Source organism: Embiotoca jacksoni, unplaced genomic scaffold, assembly GCF_022577435.1.
Source record: "Embiotoca jacksoni isolate LCO1_2020_lvr unplaced genomic scaffold, fEmbJac1.0.p SCAF_3, whole genome shotgun sequence".
Lineage (NCBI taxonomy): Eukaryota > Metazoa > Chordata > Actinopteri > Embiotocidae > Embiotoca > Embiotoca jacksoni.
This window is the reverse complement of record NW_027185381.1, coordinates 17,024,187-17,040,805: the sequence shown is the minus strand read 5'-3', so window position 1 is coordinate 17,040,805 and position 16,619 is coordinate 17,024,187. Positions and strand designations below refer to the sequence as shown.

At 39.7% G+C, this 16,619-nt stretch overlaps 2 protein-coding genes across 2 annotated transcripts; one reads left to right on the top strand and one right to left on the bottom strand.

The window, feature by feature from the left end:
* The first annotated feature begins 26 nt into the window (after positions 1-26).
* Positions 27-6,073, top strand: LOC138206262 (transmembrane protein 116). Its single transcript, XM_069162844.1, has 12 exons — positions 27-109; positions 229-272; positions 1,084-1,147; positions 1,349-1,480; positions 2,736-2,840; positions 2,935-2,978; positions 3,098-3,223; positions 3,329-3,374; positions 3,593-3,664; positions 3,811-3,964; positions 4,085-4,167; positions 4,259-6,073. The coding sequence occupies exons 1-12, from the start codon at positions 77-79 to the stop codon at positions 4,409-4,411; spliced, it is 1,056 nt and encodes a 351-aa protein (XP_069018945.1). The 5' UTR covers positions 27-76; the 3' UTR covers positions 4,412-6,073.
* Positions 6,074-6,718: 645 nt separating this feature from the next.
* neto2b (neuropilin (NRP) and tolloid (TLL)-like 2b) lies at positions 6,719-14,722 on the bottom strand. The gene is made up of 12 exons (XM_069163471.1): positions 14,469-14,722; positions 12,908-12,964; positions 12,587-12,745; positions 11,525-11,773; positions 11,300-11,347; positions 11,002-11,129; positions 10,263-10,364; positions 9,962-10,088; positions 9,459-9,572; positions 8,774-8,835; positions 8,596-8,688; positions 6,719-8,503 (listed from the first exon to the last, which is right to left on the bottom strand). Exons 1-12 carry the CDS (start codon positions 14,476-14,478, stop codon positions 8,066-8,068), a joined length of 1,587 nt encoding a protein of 528 aa, XP_069019572.1. The 5' UTR covers positions 14,479-14,722; the 3' UTR covers positions 6,719-8,065.
* Between the last annotated feature and the right edge of the window lie 1,897 nt (positions 14,723-16,619).

The following is a 16,619-nucleotide window of genomic DNA, read 5'->3' as shown; positions in this document are numbered from 1 at the left end:
AAAGGCCTGCTTTGAGAGACAAGCTGTTTGGTCAGGCACATATCAAATCTGTCTTTTGGATAGAAAACGTATCACCATGGAGCCTGATGGTATACTGAATGGAGATCAGGTAGGCAAACACAGCTTTGTCCTCAATGAATTAATTTGAAGAAAAATATTTTTTTCATGAAAACTTTTAGGAGGGAAATAATAGTCAAACAACTCTCAAAACATGTATTTTTTTTCCAGATTGACTTTCTCTCGACTGTGTACATAGTGTTACTCACTCCCAGGTAATGTGCTTTTTCAATTGCATGCTTGAATTACATAAATTTTTTCTGGTTTGCCAAATGAGAAAAAAACACATTTACTTGTATTTTCCTTCCTCCAGTCCAGCAGTTATTGTCTTACATTCATAACTTGGAGTTGGAGCTCACTTCCTGCAAATATGGATAACTTAACCCTCCTGTTGTCCTCGGGTCAAAATGACCCGCAGCTGTGTTCAACCAAGTTCTATTTTATTTTCATACTTTTTGGGATCATTGGTGACAAGGAGGCTGTGAGGGTTTCTTTAAAGAATGATGACCAATGATCCTAAAAAATATAAAAATATAGAAATAAAATAGAACTTGGTTGAACACAGCTGCGGGTCATTTTGACCCGAGGACAACAGGAGGGCTAAAACGTTCTTTTGTGAACACTCAGACTGTAACTTGCTGTACCTGTTTGTCTTGTGAGAATGAAAGTAAAAGCCAAAAGAGAGAGGACAAATAGGTTAAGGAGAAAATGTGGGGTCTTTCGTTCCTCTTGTTAGTTTCTGTGGAAGAAGAGCAGAGCTATGATTTATCGCCACATTACAGCTTTTATACAGGTGTCACATGTCTGGGATAAGCTGTCTTTCAGACAAAGATGTCTATCTTGTTCTCAGACACTGACCTGTACAATAAACCTGTCCAGGTTCAGTGTTGATGTGGTGCCAAATTACAAAATACCTTGTTTATTTTAATCTTTTCACACATGGTGAAGATTTTTGACTGAAATTAGCACATACTAAATAATATTTTGCTGTTATTTAATAATGCACATATTTCTGATTTATTACAGCGTGATCGGGAGTTTTTCTGTCCTTGTGGTTTCCATAATTAGATGGAGGCATTTGCAAGAACAGGTGAGTAAACAAATCTATTATGAAATAAACGTATGATAGTTTGTTCATGTTGGTGAAGCTTTGCGTCTTGTCAGTGCCAGATCTAAGTGTTTGAGTTCAGTGGCACAAAAGGTTGCATAACATTTGTTGTCTTTTGTTTTATTATGTGTAACACTATTTTACTACAATCAGCATCCTTCATGTGTATGTATTTATTTGCAGGTACACCTCCTGGTACAGCTCGCTCTGGCGGACCTTCTGGCTGCTTTGATCCTGATGTCCACCAGTGTTATGAATATAGTCCGCAGTGACAACAGTGTAGCCATCTGCCAATACAGCCTACCACTGTCACTGGTAAGAAACAAGCTTATGCTCCTACAAATAAATCATTTACAAGATGGTTTTCTGGTGGAGGAAGAGTTTGATCTTAAATGAAAAATGAAAGTGCAGAGAAGAGAGTGGGTGAGTGTAAAAGCATCCACTTGGATTTTGGTATTTCCCAGTTTAAGTATATGAGGTTTTCAAGGTTAAAGGTTCGATTATGAATCATATAAATGCAGCATTTCACGAGTCATGTGGGAATATGTCATGTCATTCTAGCAGCAAAACCTTGTGTCCTTTAATTGCATCTATAAAACAAAGTGGTAAGCAGTTTTGCTTTGTCTTGTCAGTTATGCAAATGTCTCTACACTCCCCTCTGTTCGACAGGAGAAACTGTATATTTGATTAATTATTGTTTTAGCCGTCACATTTTAGAACTGTTAAAATTTTTGGCCAAGTTTGTTGTGAACTGGATCAACTTTAAACTTAAGTTTTCTAAATTTTCCGTCAACATTTTTACAATCATTTACAAGTACTAAGAGAAAAGTAGATATTGATTTTACATAAAACAAAAAGACAAGAAAAAATAATGTAATGTAAGTACAAAAACGGTGTTACTCATTTTTTTTCACTTCACATTGCGGATTTCTTTCAAAATGCAGATATGGAAAACAATCAGTCTTTTGAAACTTAAAAATGTAAAAATAACAGTCAGTTTACATTTATGAACTGACTGACATGGAATTGAAGTCCCCTCCAACATGAGGTTAATGTTGTCCCTTGTTTGGTAACATGGCTCCGTTGCCTCAAACAGATGGAGAATCTTTTGGCTCCAATAGGCTTTACAATGAAGTTGTTACAAAAATGTCCTTGTATATCTTAAAGGTTCATGTAAAATAGCAGTAACAGAATGTTCGAAGTGAAATAAAGCAGCTTAGCAAAACTAAGCTAAATAATAAAAATGTCCTCAGAAAGAATCATAAAAATTGTCCTTATAAAGATGAAGAACAAATGTCTGAACTCAGTCAAAACATTTCAGCTGGCCACAAACTATAAATAAACCTCTTTGAAACATTTTTATGTTAATGGAGCAGGGAATGGACTTTTTCTTGAACTCATCAACATTTTTGCAAGCGTTAAAGACATTTAACCGAGCCCTGTGACATTCAATGTAAAGTTTGAAAATATGAGTACCTAGTCATAACTGATCAGATATAACCGATTCATCATAATCACATAAACTCTTACATTTTGCATCATTCACTGCATTCTGTTTTTTCTGTTCCAGACCTTTTATTTCATTTCATTTCTGCTGGTGGTCGTTTACGCTTGGAAGTCGAAGAATGCAATCCAAGGATGGAGAGACAGACCAGTAGATGATGGGATTGCACAGGTGAGGCATCATCTGATTTTGTAGTTCATTACTTACTCAGAATCTTTCCAGATTCTGTAATATTATTTTTGTCCTTATCTGTCCTGGTTTACAGCACAGAAGACAAATGAAATCTCTACTTGTGTATGCCATTGTGTGGTGAGTTTGTCAACCACCTTTTTTTAAATGTTGTATAATAAGTAACTCGTCCGACTTTATGGATATCTTCTCTGGTGTGAACAATTAAATCATTTTTCTCTCTCTGCCCAATATTACAGGTTGTTCCCACTTGCAATATACTTTGCATATGTGCTCACACCTTTTATAAAAATGACCTTGCTGATTCCAGTCACCAACAGATCACATGGCGCATTTATCCCGAATGATAACACATACTGCACCAGGTGAGCATCAACCTCCTCCAAAGTTTCCTCTTTCAAAGAAGTTACAGTAGTGAATTAGGTCTGTTCCCTTGTGTTTCTGATTTTTGTGATTTATCTATTCTGCAGTTGTATTTTGTTCCTGCATGTCTGGAGAGATTCCTGCTCCGACCCTGTGAGTATAAATCTGTATTTCAAACACTTTCTTTTATCTAGATTTCTCATGTATTCAGTTGAATTTCTGGTGTTTTATTTCTCAGATACTGATTGGTATTGTTGCATTTTGTATTATATAAACAGGTCATTATATTTTATTATTAATAGGGTAGCAGGACAGTTTTTAACTAATGAGCAATGCACATTAGTATTAACATGATTTTCTTTTCTTCTTAGGAGATAATCCACGATACTTTCATCAGAGTTTTTCTTTTCTTTGTGGTGATACCAGTGATTGTGTCTTGCTCTGTAAGTCATTAAAAAAAAATCACATTATTGTAGCACAAATACAAACAATGTTTATATGCAGTTTTCTGCTGATATAGCTGTAATTTGACATGGATTACGTATTTACATGTAAGTAAGCGGACTGTAATAATCCATTTTTGTTTTAGGTCATTTACTATAAGGTTGGTAAATGGTATGAAAGACATGAGCAGGAGGGCCTTTTTCCTGTGGAGGGAGATGGACGTTCAAGAAGGAGATTCAGAAGGGTTATTTCTACAGCAAGGAATATGGTGATGGTCATCTTGATCTGTTGGACACCAGGTACACACACACAAACACAAGCATGCAATTTTAAAGCTAATGTGATCATCAACTTTAAATCAACAGCATTTGGGCATTCAAACAGATTAATGCCCTACTGTTTATTTCTGCCTCCTGTAGCTCTTGTCCTCATTCTGCTGTCCACCCTCATGATACGGACAAACATTGAACAAAGCAGCTTGTTTGGCTTTTACATGATGCAGGTACATTTAAGGACTGACGTCAGAGGAGAAAATACAAATTTTATCTGATGGCTGAGTTGCCGGTTACAGTATTTATTTTTGCTTATTTCAGGCTGGCAGTGTGTCCCTACAAGGTTTCCTGAACAGTATGGTTTACGCCTGGAGACGGCCCAACTTCACAGAGGCCGTTCTCGGGGAGAACACACCACTGGTAGCTTATGACCGCCTGGCCTTTTTTGATGAATCACTGAGGAGCTCGTCCTGATTGCTGACTCTGAGAGACATTGTGCTGCATCACAACACTTTGGCTTTAGGGAGACTGATGGCCTGCCTGCACACATCACTACTTCATGACCGTTTAGGCTGAAACACTACATGTTCTCATTTATGGACTGAAGATGGGAGAAATAACAAAAAAATAACACAAAAACTATTTAAACAAGTTACAACTGATGTCATATTTTTCATTGCAGTAACCGATTTTGTCGTGTTTTAAGCAAAGTCACAGTACCAAATAGTAACATACTGTATGGTAAAAATTGGGACAAAAAACACTTTTAGATAAAGTGTATTATTGTATCTTATTTATACATTTATATGAATGCTTGTTTTATCAAATATTTTAGAGATGTCATTGAAAATGACAGACTTATTGGTATGTGTGTGATTTGTTTTGTATTGTTTTATCATATTTATTTATGTTGATCAATAAGGTGTTTTTTTAACCACTTTTTATTCAATCATCCATCACTACTTTGTAGTTCAAGACAAGGATTATGTAAAACCTATCAGCTTGCCTTCTTTGCAGTCACTTTTACGTAATTTCAGAAGCTTGTACGACCTATAATGTGTTGTTTAGTCTCAGGAGTCGATGTGCTGAGGAATGCTGAGTTGCTGCAGGCAAGAAAAGGAAACCTGAGTGCCACAGTGCTTTGTCATGCCATGTGTGCAACCTCAACTGTTAAGGTATCTCATAAAAAATAGTACATGTTTGTGCAACTGAGGTCACACGCAGGACATACCTGATATAGGGTTTGTTCCCTCACTCCTAAACATAGCTTGGCGAGATCAGCACACTCTCCTGTTATGAATGTCTTATACTCCACGGTCATGTGTAAACCTGTGTCTGCATGAGTCAAACTCTCAATTGTTGACTGAGTGCATGCCAACCTGCTGCTCCTTATGTCCCTGATCACCACACCTGTTGTGCTGTAAGCTAAAGGTAAACTTGATTTTCAGCTGTTCTCCGAGTTCTCTTTCTGAAGGCCAAATACTTATCTGCACGAGACACAAGCACATAACAAAACATAAACTATTCAGATTTCTTTAGTTTTTGCACACTTTATTGTGTTGTAGATTTATTCTTAATGAATAAAACTGGCAATTTTCCTCTCAATTTACACTCAATAGCCCATACTGATAAGTAAAAGCCTTTTGTTGAAAATATATTAAAAATCAAAAACTGAAATAACTCATTCACAAAAGTATTTAGACTCTTAACTCAGTACTTTTTTAGCTGCTTTGGCAGCCATTACAGCTCTTCTTGATAAGTATCCACTATTGTTGCCCACCTGGACCTGGGCAATTTATCCTATTCTCTTTCTGACAAATCCTCTCCAGATCGGATCAGATTGGACGGGAAGCCTTGGTGAACTGACATCTTCAGGTTTCTCCACAAGTGCTGTATGGAGTTTAATGCCAATTACTTTTATAGATTTCGTTTCCCTCTGCAGATAGTACCTACTTTGTGTAGCTAGTCGTCATAGTAGTGCTGCATGAAACTACTGCGAAATCAGACACACTCGCTGGATCCTTTCGTCAGTGACCATACATAATAACTTCTGCACCTCCTCATTTGACAACTGTATGATTTTGTTGGTTGCCATTCATCAAGTAGACCAGTCACATAAACAGAAGCTAAATCACAGTGTTGATTCTGGTGACGATTCTCTTTGACTCTTTGATTTCCTGCAATCTTGCCATGCCTCTGCCTGTCTTCCGCAGTACTCTGCCAGAAGAATAGCCCCCTGCCCGATCCACTCTCATCCGCTAGCTGGTAATTCTCCACTCACCTGCAGTCTGCCGCTCCTACCTCGGAGCTACTACACTCACCTCTCTGGACTCCAGATCTTCCAGACCTCTGGCTTGACCTGTCAGCTGTCTCTCACCTGCTCAGGTTAATCCCAGGACTGACTGGAGAATTCGTGGCTTGGGAGGATTCATGGCTTGGGTTTTTGTCCTGGCACGCAGTTGAGGAGAGAATGACGAACACCTTGGATGATAAGTTGAGCGATTATCACAGTCAAATTGTCAAGTCATTTACAGAGATAAAAACTCGTGCAGCCTGTGTCACCTGCACCTATTGTGCTATATTTCGATTTACTCTGAGCCCTTTGCTATCTGATCTGACCCAGATATTCTGCCTATTCTTGAATATGAAAAATTGTCTGTGCATAACAGTATTTGATAAATCAAGTTACTTCTAATACAAGGCCAATTTATGGAAGCATTTGGGTCAATCTGCTGCCCAAATGCAAAACTGACACATTCACATTATTTATCAGCTGTTTGGTCATATTTTTATTGTATTGGTCATTTGTAGAAAGTTGCCAAAGCAAACATTATTTTAGGATTTTTTTTTTTAATTTTTTTTTTTTTTTTATTCTTGAGCACATCAGAACATACTTCAAGGTCAAACATCAGGTGCGCAACCGCGGCAAGAATGCATGGTCATGTGTTTGTCTGTGAGTATGTATAGTTGCTCCATTAATTATCTGCGCGGTGAATTTCCTGAATATGATAAATGAACAACACAGATTTGCTGACTAAACTTCAAGGCTTTATAAATGTGGTCTGTGCTCCAGCTCCAAGGTTATGTAAGTAGTTTAGCTGAACACTAAGCTGTGCTTGTGTGGGTATTTCAGAGACAGTTCTGTGTTTTCCAATTACAGTATAGGGAAAATGTTCACATGAGTATATCGTCATCGGGATACAACACGTTAAAAATTTTCTGTTATTAGATAGGTGTAGATTATGCATTAATTTACCAGGAAACCCAATCTAAAGCCCAACCTGCTCAGATCAACCTTTGTGTCAAGGTCATTATACTTACACTTTTCTTTTCATTTATATTTCTGATTTAATTATTCATTTTCCAAATATTGTTCTTGGTTATTAACCGCAACCTATAATCCAAATTGAGTCGGATTCTCTCCACTAAGTAAGTATACATCTGCTAAACCAAACTTCACTACAGTTTGTGTTTACATTCAAAAAGAAAGCGAGACAAAGTTTCCTCGTGTTGGATGAGAATAAGTGTGGTTTTGCTCGCTATAAAATCAGATTATATAATACTTTGACTTTGGAGAATGTCCAACCAGCATACCTGTGTGACTCACCTTTTAAAAATGTCAAGATTAACACACACTTCCTCTCTGTGAAGTTGAACTTACTGTTAGCGATTTATTTTCAATACATTTATTAATTGTTGAAAGAAAAAGTGAGATGTAACTTTTCCATTGCAGCTTAGAATATAATCACACTTTGTCTCGAAATCTTTTTTAGAACCTAAACACTGATTCAAACCCTACTTCAACAAAAGCTTTTTGCTTTACAGTAAAATGTATTAAATACATCAATAACACAATACACAGCATAATTATTTCTCGTCACTTTTACCACAATGATAGTACCCGTCGGCTGTTTTACTGTCCAAGCAGATCTGGCAGTTTTTGATTATCTTCCGTATAGTTCCTGAAGCACTGATCTTTAACAGAGTTTATGATTCCCCAACCAGGAGTCAAGTGAAAAAGTGACAGGTAGCAGTAAGTCTCCCGTCTTCTTCCTCTGTTCTTTAAATCTGCAGAGTTCAGCCCCAAAATTGCCACAGAACTTGCTGCACCAAACTCGCCCTTTCTTTTTAGAAGTCCATGGACAACGATCTTTGTTGAGCCATTTCATAGTTGCCTCTTCGGCTTCCTGCTCTTCGCACATACACATCATACCTTCCATCCTCCTCTTCATCTTCGTCCTCCTCCATAACTCTGTCCTGCCGAAGTGCTCTATCCCCCATACCATGATGGCTCTGCATTCGGCCCGGTATTATACTGGGCCAGCTCTTCTTCCGCAGACTGCTGTTCAAGTCTTTGAAGGGAGGTAAGGCGCTCTTGAAGTCCTCTCTGAAAGGCGGGAGCTCCATGGATCCCCTGCCCAGGCCATGTGCACCTTGACTGGCTTTGATGGAGTTGATAGAGGCCTGAGAGCCACAATGGTGTTCGTGAATGCAGCGTGAGGATCTTCTGAATGCGTGTAGGGACTGGAGTTCCTCTGATAACTCCCCGAGGTCCCCAGACATCTCCTGAAAAAGGACAATGTTTTTACATTTGGAATTTAAAAAAGAAATAAGCACGTACAGAAAATTATATAGGCTATCAAATTAATCCAGTTGACCTTGTCTCTGAGAGTGAAGAGCTCGTAGTGCGGAGGGTCAAACACCTCCTGGAAGTCAGCGCGATGAAAGAGGTTGTTCTTACGTACCAACACCTTCAAATTTTCGAACACACTTTATGAATTTGAAAATTCTACAGCAATATTCTGTGACCTGATATCAAATAATTACATTAATTACCTTTTTACGTGGCTGTTTGACTTGTACCAGAATGGAAACAATGAGGAGTAACAGCACCACTCCTGTTGACACACAGATTATTGTCCCATGGGTCTTTGTGATCTGGTGAAAAATACCTTTGTTCTTTTTCTCTGGATGACAAAGATGAAGAGAGTGACAAAGATAATTAAAATATGAGGGACGTTAGGAGGTATTGAGACTACATAAGTCATTTACTTGTTGCCACTCGTCAAGGCAGTCTATATCTTTGATTGCCAGGAACAATTTGGAGCGTTCACTAAAAGCCAAAGCAGGGATAAATAGCCACCCCAACAATTGAGGTGCTCAAGTTTCACTTATCAACCAAAATGTCTTGAAGGTCTTTTAGTTGGAAAAGTGTCAAAGATGATGAGATTGTGATTTTCCTGCCAATAGGACTGCACTGTCAAAAATGTACCAATACTTATTACTCTGTAATATCAGGGTGGAAAATAACAAAGAAGACTTGCTGAGGTCTGTACGAGTGTCCCAGTGCAAATACTTTGTCGAATTATAGTCACAGATCCTCAAGGAGGCTGAATGTGACATAGCAGAGTCAGACATGACATGCATCACAGCACTACACAACTCATTGTAATACGGCACAGCACAGACCGGCGGATCAAAGAAAGTATTCCTGCCAAGTGTCTTGGCAGAACTGGGGTACCTTTGCAGTTGCTCTCATCCCAAGGAAAGACACAGTTTTGTATGCCATTGCACACCAGAGAAGTGTTGATGCACATGTTACTGTGGCAAAAGAATGTGCTGCCTGTACAGGGTGCTAAAACAGAAACACAGGTGTATCAGTATGTGAGGTATGCAGACCAGCTGACAAAGCAACCCGCTAACAGTGAGAGGTAAATCTTAGCGAGAGCTGCGTAACTGGAATTACATCTTTAAAATGCTTGATAAACTATGGAGCTGTTCTTTTGCTTAGCGTTATTTAATATCTTAGTACATTATTTAATTTAACTAAAACCAAAAAATTTGTCTAAAATCTGCAATGATGAATGGCAACCACAGGGGAATGCTATAACAAATCTGTTTGCAATCATACATCCAAGCCACATGCTGTACTTGCACTGTCACAGCTGCAGAAAATAAACTGAAAGCACATCAGAAAAATGTTTAAATGACGGAAGATAAGAATAATCTGAACGACAAACTCACGGTCAGCGAAAGAAGTGAACAGCATCCGGAAACGGCTGAGACGGCTTGTCTCATCGGCCCACATCCTCACCACTCCCACGCCAGTGTCTAGCATGACGTCATTTGCTACTGTGCTACAAAACTTGGCCTGTAAGAAACCACACATCATTTTCTATGATAGCTGTGGATGCGCAGTCTCATTGAGGCCAAGGTTTTTAGGACGGGTGCTCTATATTTCTGATTCAAACATGATATTAAAAAAGCAGTAAAGTGCTTCATGCAAAGAGACTAATTTTACAGTCCAGTGTTACATATATATTACCTTTAGATCCTCAATGGCATTACTGCCATCATAAACAGCCACAAAGTTCTTCTTACATTCATTTGAGTTTTCCATCTGGTATTCCAAGAAACGCAGATAAATCTGGAATAATTAATGAGAGGGAATACATTGTACATTATGTTCAGTTTTCAGGTATATTTTTCTCCTGTCGTGTGAAGGCATCACTGCACTAAAGGATCAAATCTAAATCATTCTGAGTCAGCTCTACTGCATGTGTACTTATGTAGACTTTTGGATTATCGACGTATATGTTTATAATTTATATGCACATATACAGTTTGTCAAGTCATGTACAATTAGTAAATGTTTAATGATAAAAGTGTAAAGCCCATTAATCGAGGGGTTTTGTGATATGAAATTGAAGACCACATGCTTTGTCCTTATGATTAAAACTAGGAATACATCAAAACAGATGTGGAGTGGGTGAAGATAACGCAGGATGCGAAATGAGCTGCAGGCTGGAGACTCATCTTTCCAACTACTTTACTGTGTCATTTTGCACCCAATGAGTCATTTCCCCTGTTCTCAATTTAATTTTGTGGGATTTTTTAATTTTTCCTTTATTCTCACCACCTTTATTTAACTTTCATTTTTTCCTTATATAATCATCCAGTTAACAATAATATTGATAAACATGAAATTAAGCTCAAACTGCTGTTGAGAATTAAATAATTGGCAATACTGTAAATGTAAATCTAACATGTCACGTGCCACTTACCCTGTTCTTTGCCGGGGCTCGTATAGTCCAGATGCAGTCCACTGCCTGTTCTGGCTTCACTTTGTATTCCTCCTCCACCTGACTGGAACGGATCAGGCCGTCGGCCCCAGACAGCTCAAACTGACAATCTGACCCACGGACAACAAGAAACAAAGAGGCAGAGAAAGTGGAAACATACAGGAGAAAAAACATGAGATTAGGTCGTGGTGGTGAGCTGAGATCGACATGAATTTGCATCACATAATCACAAAAAGATGTACAAAGGAAGTTGTTTTCAGTGGACATGTGGTTGCACTACCTGGGATGGGGTTTAAAAGTCCTCCCACATGCAGATGAAATTCAGGATCTTTGGGGGAAATCAAAAGACAGACAGTGACGTACAGTATCAAGGGCATTCTCACTCAGTGTAGACATTTAGATGGCTAGTAGCAGCAAATACATTTGATGGAGGCATTATTTGAGCAGACTGGATGAACATTCAGTTTATACAGGGATAAATTAACCATCCCACTGTTTTATTCACCTGCAGTGAAGCTGTACTGGACCTGGAAGCCAGTTCCCTCCAGCTCTTCATCACTGAAGAAGCGGATCCACATGAAGCGTCCGCTGGAGTGGATTAGTCCGGGACTGGCTGTGCCACAGAAGCAATTGATGAGCGGCGAGAAACTGAAGGGACCATCCCGCACCTCGATGTTGTCGAAACGGCACTCAAAGGACGCCTCGATATGGAAGACCTCATCAAACAGCAGCTCTATCCTCTGGCGAGGCAGGGCTGTGGACAGACTGGCGGTGTGTCACTTCTACTGCCACGGAGGTGATTTAGGGATATAATACCACCAGAGAATTTCCAGTGCAGCGAAAAACGATATACTCCTTTCAAATATTTCTTAGTGTTGCATATCTGAGTTCATAATTACTGTAAATCAGCATGTTTTGTGGGCGACAGCAGCAATAAAAAGGGAACTAAGGCACAACCAAGTTTGATACGTCGTTTAGTGTACAAGATAATGAGGTATACATTCGATAAAGTTATCTCCTGATAGCTTGTTTGTCTTTAGTTTGGACAGATGTTGCATAAATATAATCCAAACAACATCATCAGTTTAGGATTGGAAGGAGGTAATGAGGGAGGCAATAACAACAGCAGTTTCAATTATTGATCACCTTATACACTGACCATATGAAACAATGCTTTTACTGGTGTCATTGTCCCATCCATCCATCCATCCATCCATTATAAATAGCCGCTGTATCTTGAACGGCGTCGTGGGGGCTGAGGGGGCGGGGGGGTCGGACTACGCTCCGGAGTACCCGGAGAGAACCCACGCAGACACAGGGAGAACATGCAAACTCCACACAGAAAGGCCCCAGGCCGGGAAACGGGCCCGGAGCCCTCTCGCTGTGAGGCGACAATGCTAACCACTGCACCACTGTGCCGCCCATCATTTATTACCAATATTTACACAACAGAAATCTGACCCAGTTCAATGTCATAAATCTGCAACGTTCACAAAATTTGAAACAGGAGCTCAACATTTTTTCACAGGAGTGAAATGATCAGGCTCAGGTGCATGTTGTTGGTTACCTTCCAGCACGTACAGGCACTCCTTATTTGGTGGGTACGTGTTCGGGTAGTTTGGGGAGCTGAAGGTGCCACCCTCTGTGTTTCGTACCCAGTTTCCACAGTGACGAGATTGCTGCGGTTGTTGAGAAGGTTTGACTCCATTTGATCCTGCACCTCCACCTGCATGTGATATGACAGCTTAAGAGGTACATAACATTCTGACAGTAATGATACAAATATTTGCTGTACAAAGACAAATGACACCTGAACATTATACCTAATTATATTGAGTTATTTGTAGTCCCTCAGTCAAAAAAAGAGCAGTGAAGATAACAATCTTACCTTTAATCTTTTGTGCCAGAGCAAATCCCTCCTCAACGAATAGGAGAAATATCCAGACTGTACAAAAAGCCAACAGATATCACAGTGAGGAAGGGCACAGTCGAGGAAGAAAGGAGAGAGACAGAGAGAGAGAGCTTAGCAGGATTTGTTCGTCTGTGCTTGTTGTCTCTCCCTGAATGTATATAAAGGGCCGGGGGTGTGGAATTCAAAGCTTGACAGGGACAGAGTAAGGTCATGCTGCTTCTACCATCTGTTTGCTTAAGTCTTACTCATATTCCTGCTTTCCTTTTTCTTTTCAAGGCTCATATGTAACTCAGTGGATGAGAGGTGGGACAGTTGAGAATGTGCAGTCTGCTATGATGCTGTTCAAGGACGTCAAATGGTAAATAAAAAAAGCCATGTGTCATGAAATCACACACACATTTGCACCTATTACATAAAATGTGACCTAAATAGACCATCCAGCCCAAGGGCATCAGGCTGCAAAAAAATTGCTTTGAGCTTTCACCAAAGTGGCATTTTAGGATGTTGCAGTGAATGTCCAGTGACACACTGCAAGACACAAAACAGCAGTGGATATTTGTACAGCATGTGGGCTGTATCGGCTGAGGCAGCTCCTGACCTCTAACGACCAATTTAAAACTTTTAAGACCTTTTTCCAATCATTATTAACATGATGCCAGGCTTACAAGCCTACAATATGATTTGTCGTTGATCACTTATTTTCTGTTTCTAATTTTGTTTTTGTTTACAGAGCATTCTAAATGCCATATGTCACTGTTATATTATAATGAACACAGAATATTTTTTGAAAAACTTTGGAGCAATACTGATATCTGAATGACTTCCTTCAATGAACAGATGGTAAAATGAGGCAATTAAGCTCAACTGTCATTCCACCATATCTACACCTGACTGCCAGGATACTGCATGGCTGAAGCAAGGTTTTCTGTGGGTTAAAATGCCAAAGAATCACTTCCTCAGAGCCCATATTCAGCGTGTTTGGAGGAGGCACTGAGGCGGCAGCAACAGCACCAGCAGCAGCTCCAAATCCTCCTCCTGTGCAGGCACGTAGGCACCACACTGATGCAAAAAAAAAACACAAAAAAAAAACAGGGAAAGCAGATTTCCCACTTTTGGATTCCTAAAACATCTTATTGCAACATTTGTCTTAACTTCTACAAACATTGTAAAAAAAATATATTTTTTTTAAAGAGTGCAGGGAGAGAGCTGTCACTTCAGCGCCGTGAATTGTTGCACCAGAGATACTTACAAAACAACATTCGTCTTCCTGTCTAAAAAGTGTCTCCAGGAATTCGATTTTAAAAACCCACACACACACGGTCGATTTTTGTTTTTCCTTTTGCAGATTGCAAACCCGAATAAAGGTTTGTCAACAACATAGCTGTACAAACATGTCAGAAGTCTGCCAAGAACATCTGGAAAAAGGTTATAAAAGATTAGAAAACCCCGTATATGTCACTCTCCCTCAGAAACAGAAAGAAAATGCCCAAATTCACCAAACGCCCTAAATTATGCAAATATGGATGATCTCACTCACCTGCCTGCATCGTTGTAGCTGGACTCCGTTTTCTGAGTTATGATTTCAAACTTAACCCACTGTGTGTCCCTCACATCTCCGTTTAAGCCCAGTGGTTCGGATTAGCGCATGTTGCATTTATAGAATCCAACTTTCACCTTTTCATCCTAATGTTATTGGTCAAAATCAAAGAGAGTCTTTGGGGGCACAAAACAGCTGATGAACTTCTGACTCATCATCAGTCTTCCCATAAAGGACAAAATGTCATGAGCAGAGTTTTCCAGGGCAAAGACGCTGTTTCTGCGGAGCTCAGTGTGCATCAGGCGAGACTCGTCCTCTCAAATAAACGGATGATCTGTCTGCGGCTGCTCGCGGTTTTAAGATTGAGCTCAGTTGGCGCGAGATGGGGGAAGATCTGATTGCGCATGTGCATCATCCTATATGAGTATGACTGATATGGTAATCTTCCCATAGCCTGTTTGGCACAGCCATTAATTAAATTGGGAATTCCCTTTTTAAAAATGCAAATAGGTGATACAGGGCAAGTGTCCAGAAGGCAAATGCTACTCTGACACACACACAGAAACACACGCAGGCACACAAGGGGAGGGGGGGGGGGAAATTTCCCTGTGCATTTCTATGCAGAGCAGAGAGGAGGACACATTCCCTGTAGTCTTTTCTCCCTTTTCTCCAAGGACACTCATCCCCTAAAGCCAAAAGAAAAAGAGCTTGGCTCTGGCGAGAGCTGGAGAAAGATGAAAATGGAAGCCAAGAGTTGGTGGGATGGAGCTTTTCCTTTGATGTGTTGCCATTTAACAACCAAACCTGTCACCATGTCCACTAGCAGATTTGTGCCCTTCTAGATGATTGTAATTGCTTTAAATCAGCAGCTTTGCTCTCAGAGACGGACAATGTGCTCCTGGCAGTCTCAGACACTCTTACTTTGACAGAGGCCTGGGTGCAAATTTGTAATTTCTTGCCTTTCACACTCACACTTGGATAGTCGTACGCATGCATAAAATTGTATCAGCAAAACAGAGTGAGTGATGGTGCTTTTTCTGCCTGTGAATTCAACTTTTGATTTGAAAGTGGAGGATTTTCTCCAAAAGTTCTCTCAAAATTACACAAAGTACAGAAGTATTATCGGCAATTATACTGGACACTGTTTAAAGTATATCAAAAGTACCTGTTATAAACTTTATTACAAAATAAATCTTATCATTTTGTTAAGATTACTATTGCATAAATATTCAAGCTGCATCTTTATGTCAGCAGGTGCAGATTATGTTCATTTTGATAGCCTGTTCACCTCCCAGTAATAGATTGTTATGTTTGAGAGTGTTTGAGTGTCTGACTTCAGTTCTTTGTCTGTCTTTCTGTTTGTGTTTTTGCCCAAGTTTGGATTCTCCACCAGCCTCCATCTGTTTTCACTGGCCCGGTGTATTTCTTGCAAACCAGCCTTTTACTTTGACTTACTGCCTCAGTTTTATGCCTTTGAGTCATCCGTCTGCTCGCGAACCATAATACTTAGTTAAATTGCCCCCCCTACTACTATAGTTACTGACACAAGTGGCAGATGTGGTGTCATTATGGGCTGCCTTCGTTTTCGCGTGTGTTATCAATATTGACAAAATCTAACGTATTATTAGTGTTTTATTTTCTGATGAAAACCTCCCCTGTTCGTCTGGATTTCTGTTTATCACATAAAACATGCAAATACACAGCAGAAAAACAGCAGACACCACCCGCAAATCACAAAGCAACACATCCCAAAGCCGCGGGGCTATATTCTCAGTCTCCACGGCCATCATTATTCAGGAAGGTGAGACAAAGTTATCTTCTGCAGCAACAACCTCGGGGCAAATTAATTCAACAGAAGATGAGCACACGCACTCACAAGATATCCCCATAATTGTAAAGTTTCGTCATCTGGGCCTGTGTTTTAAAAACGACACTATTCCCTTTCAATTGATTATGAAGTAAAAGTAGTCTCAGAGATGCATGACTCATTTATTCTCCGGAATGTGTTTTGTTGGGAAGGAGTCCTGCAGCTCCAAGTCATCCTGAGCTGTGTGACATTTGAACTGCAGTGTGACTGGTGGTGGTCAACATGTCTATGAATTCCTGCAGTTACTTTCAGGACCAATTGGTTACTCTCACTGTTGTTACTCT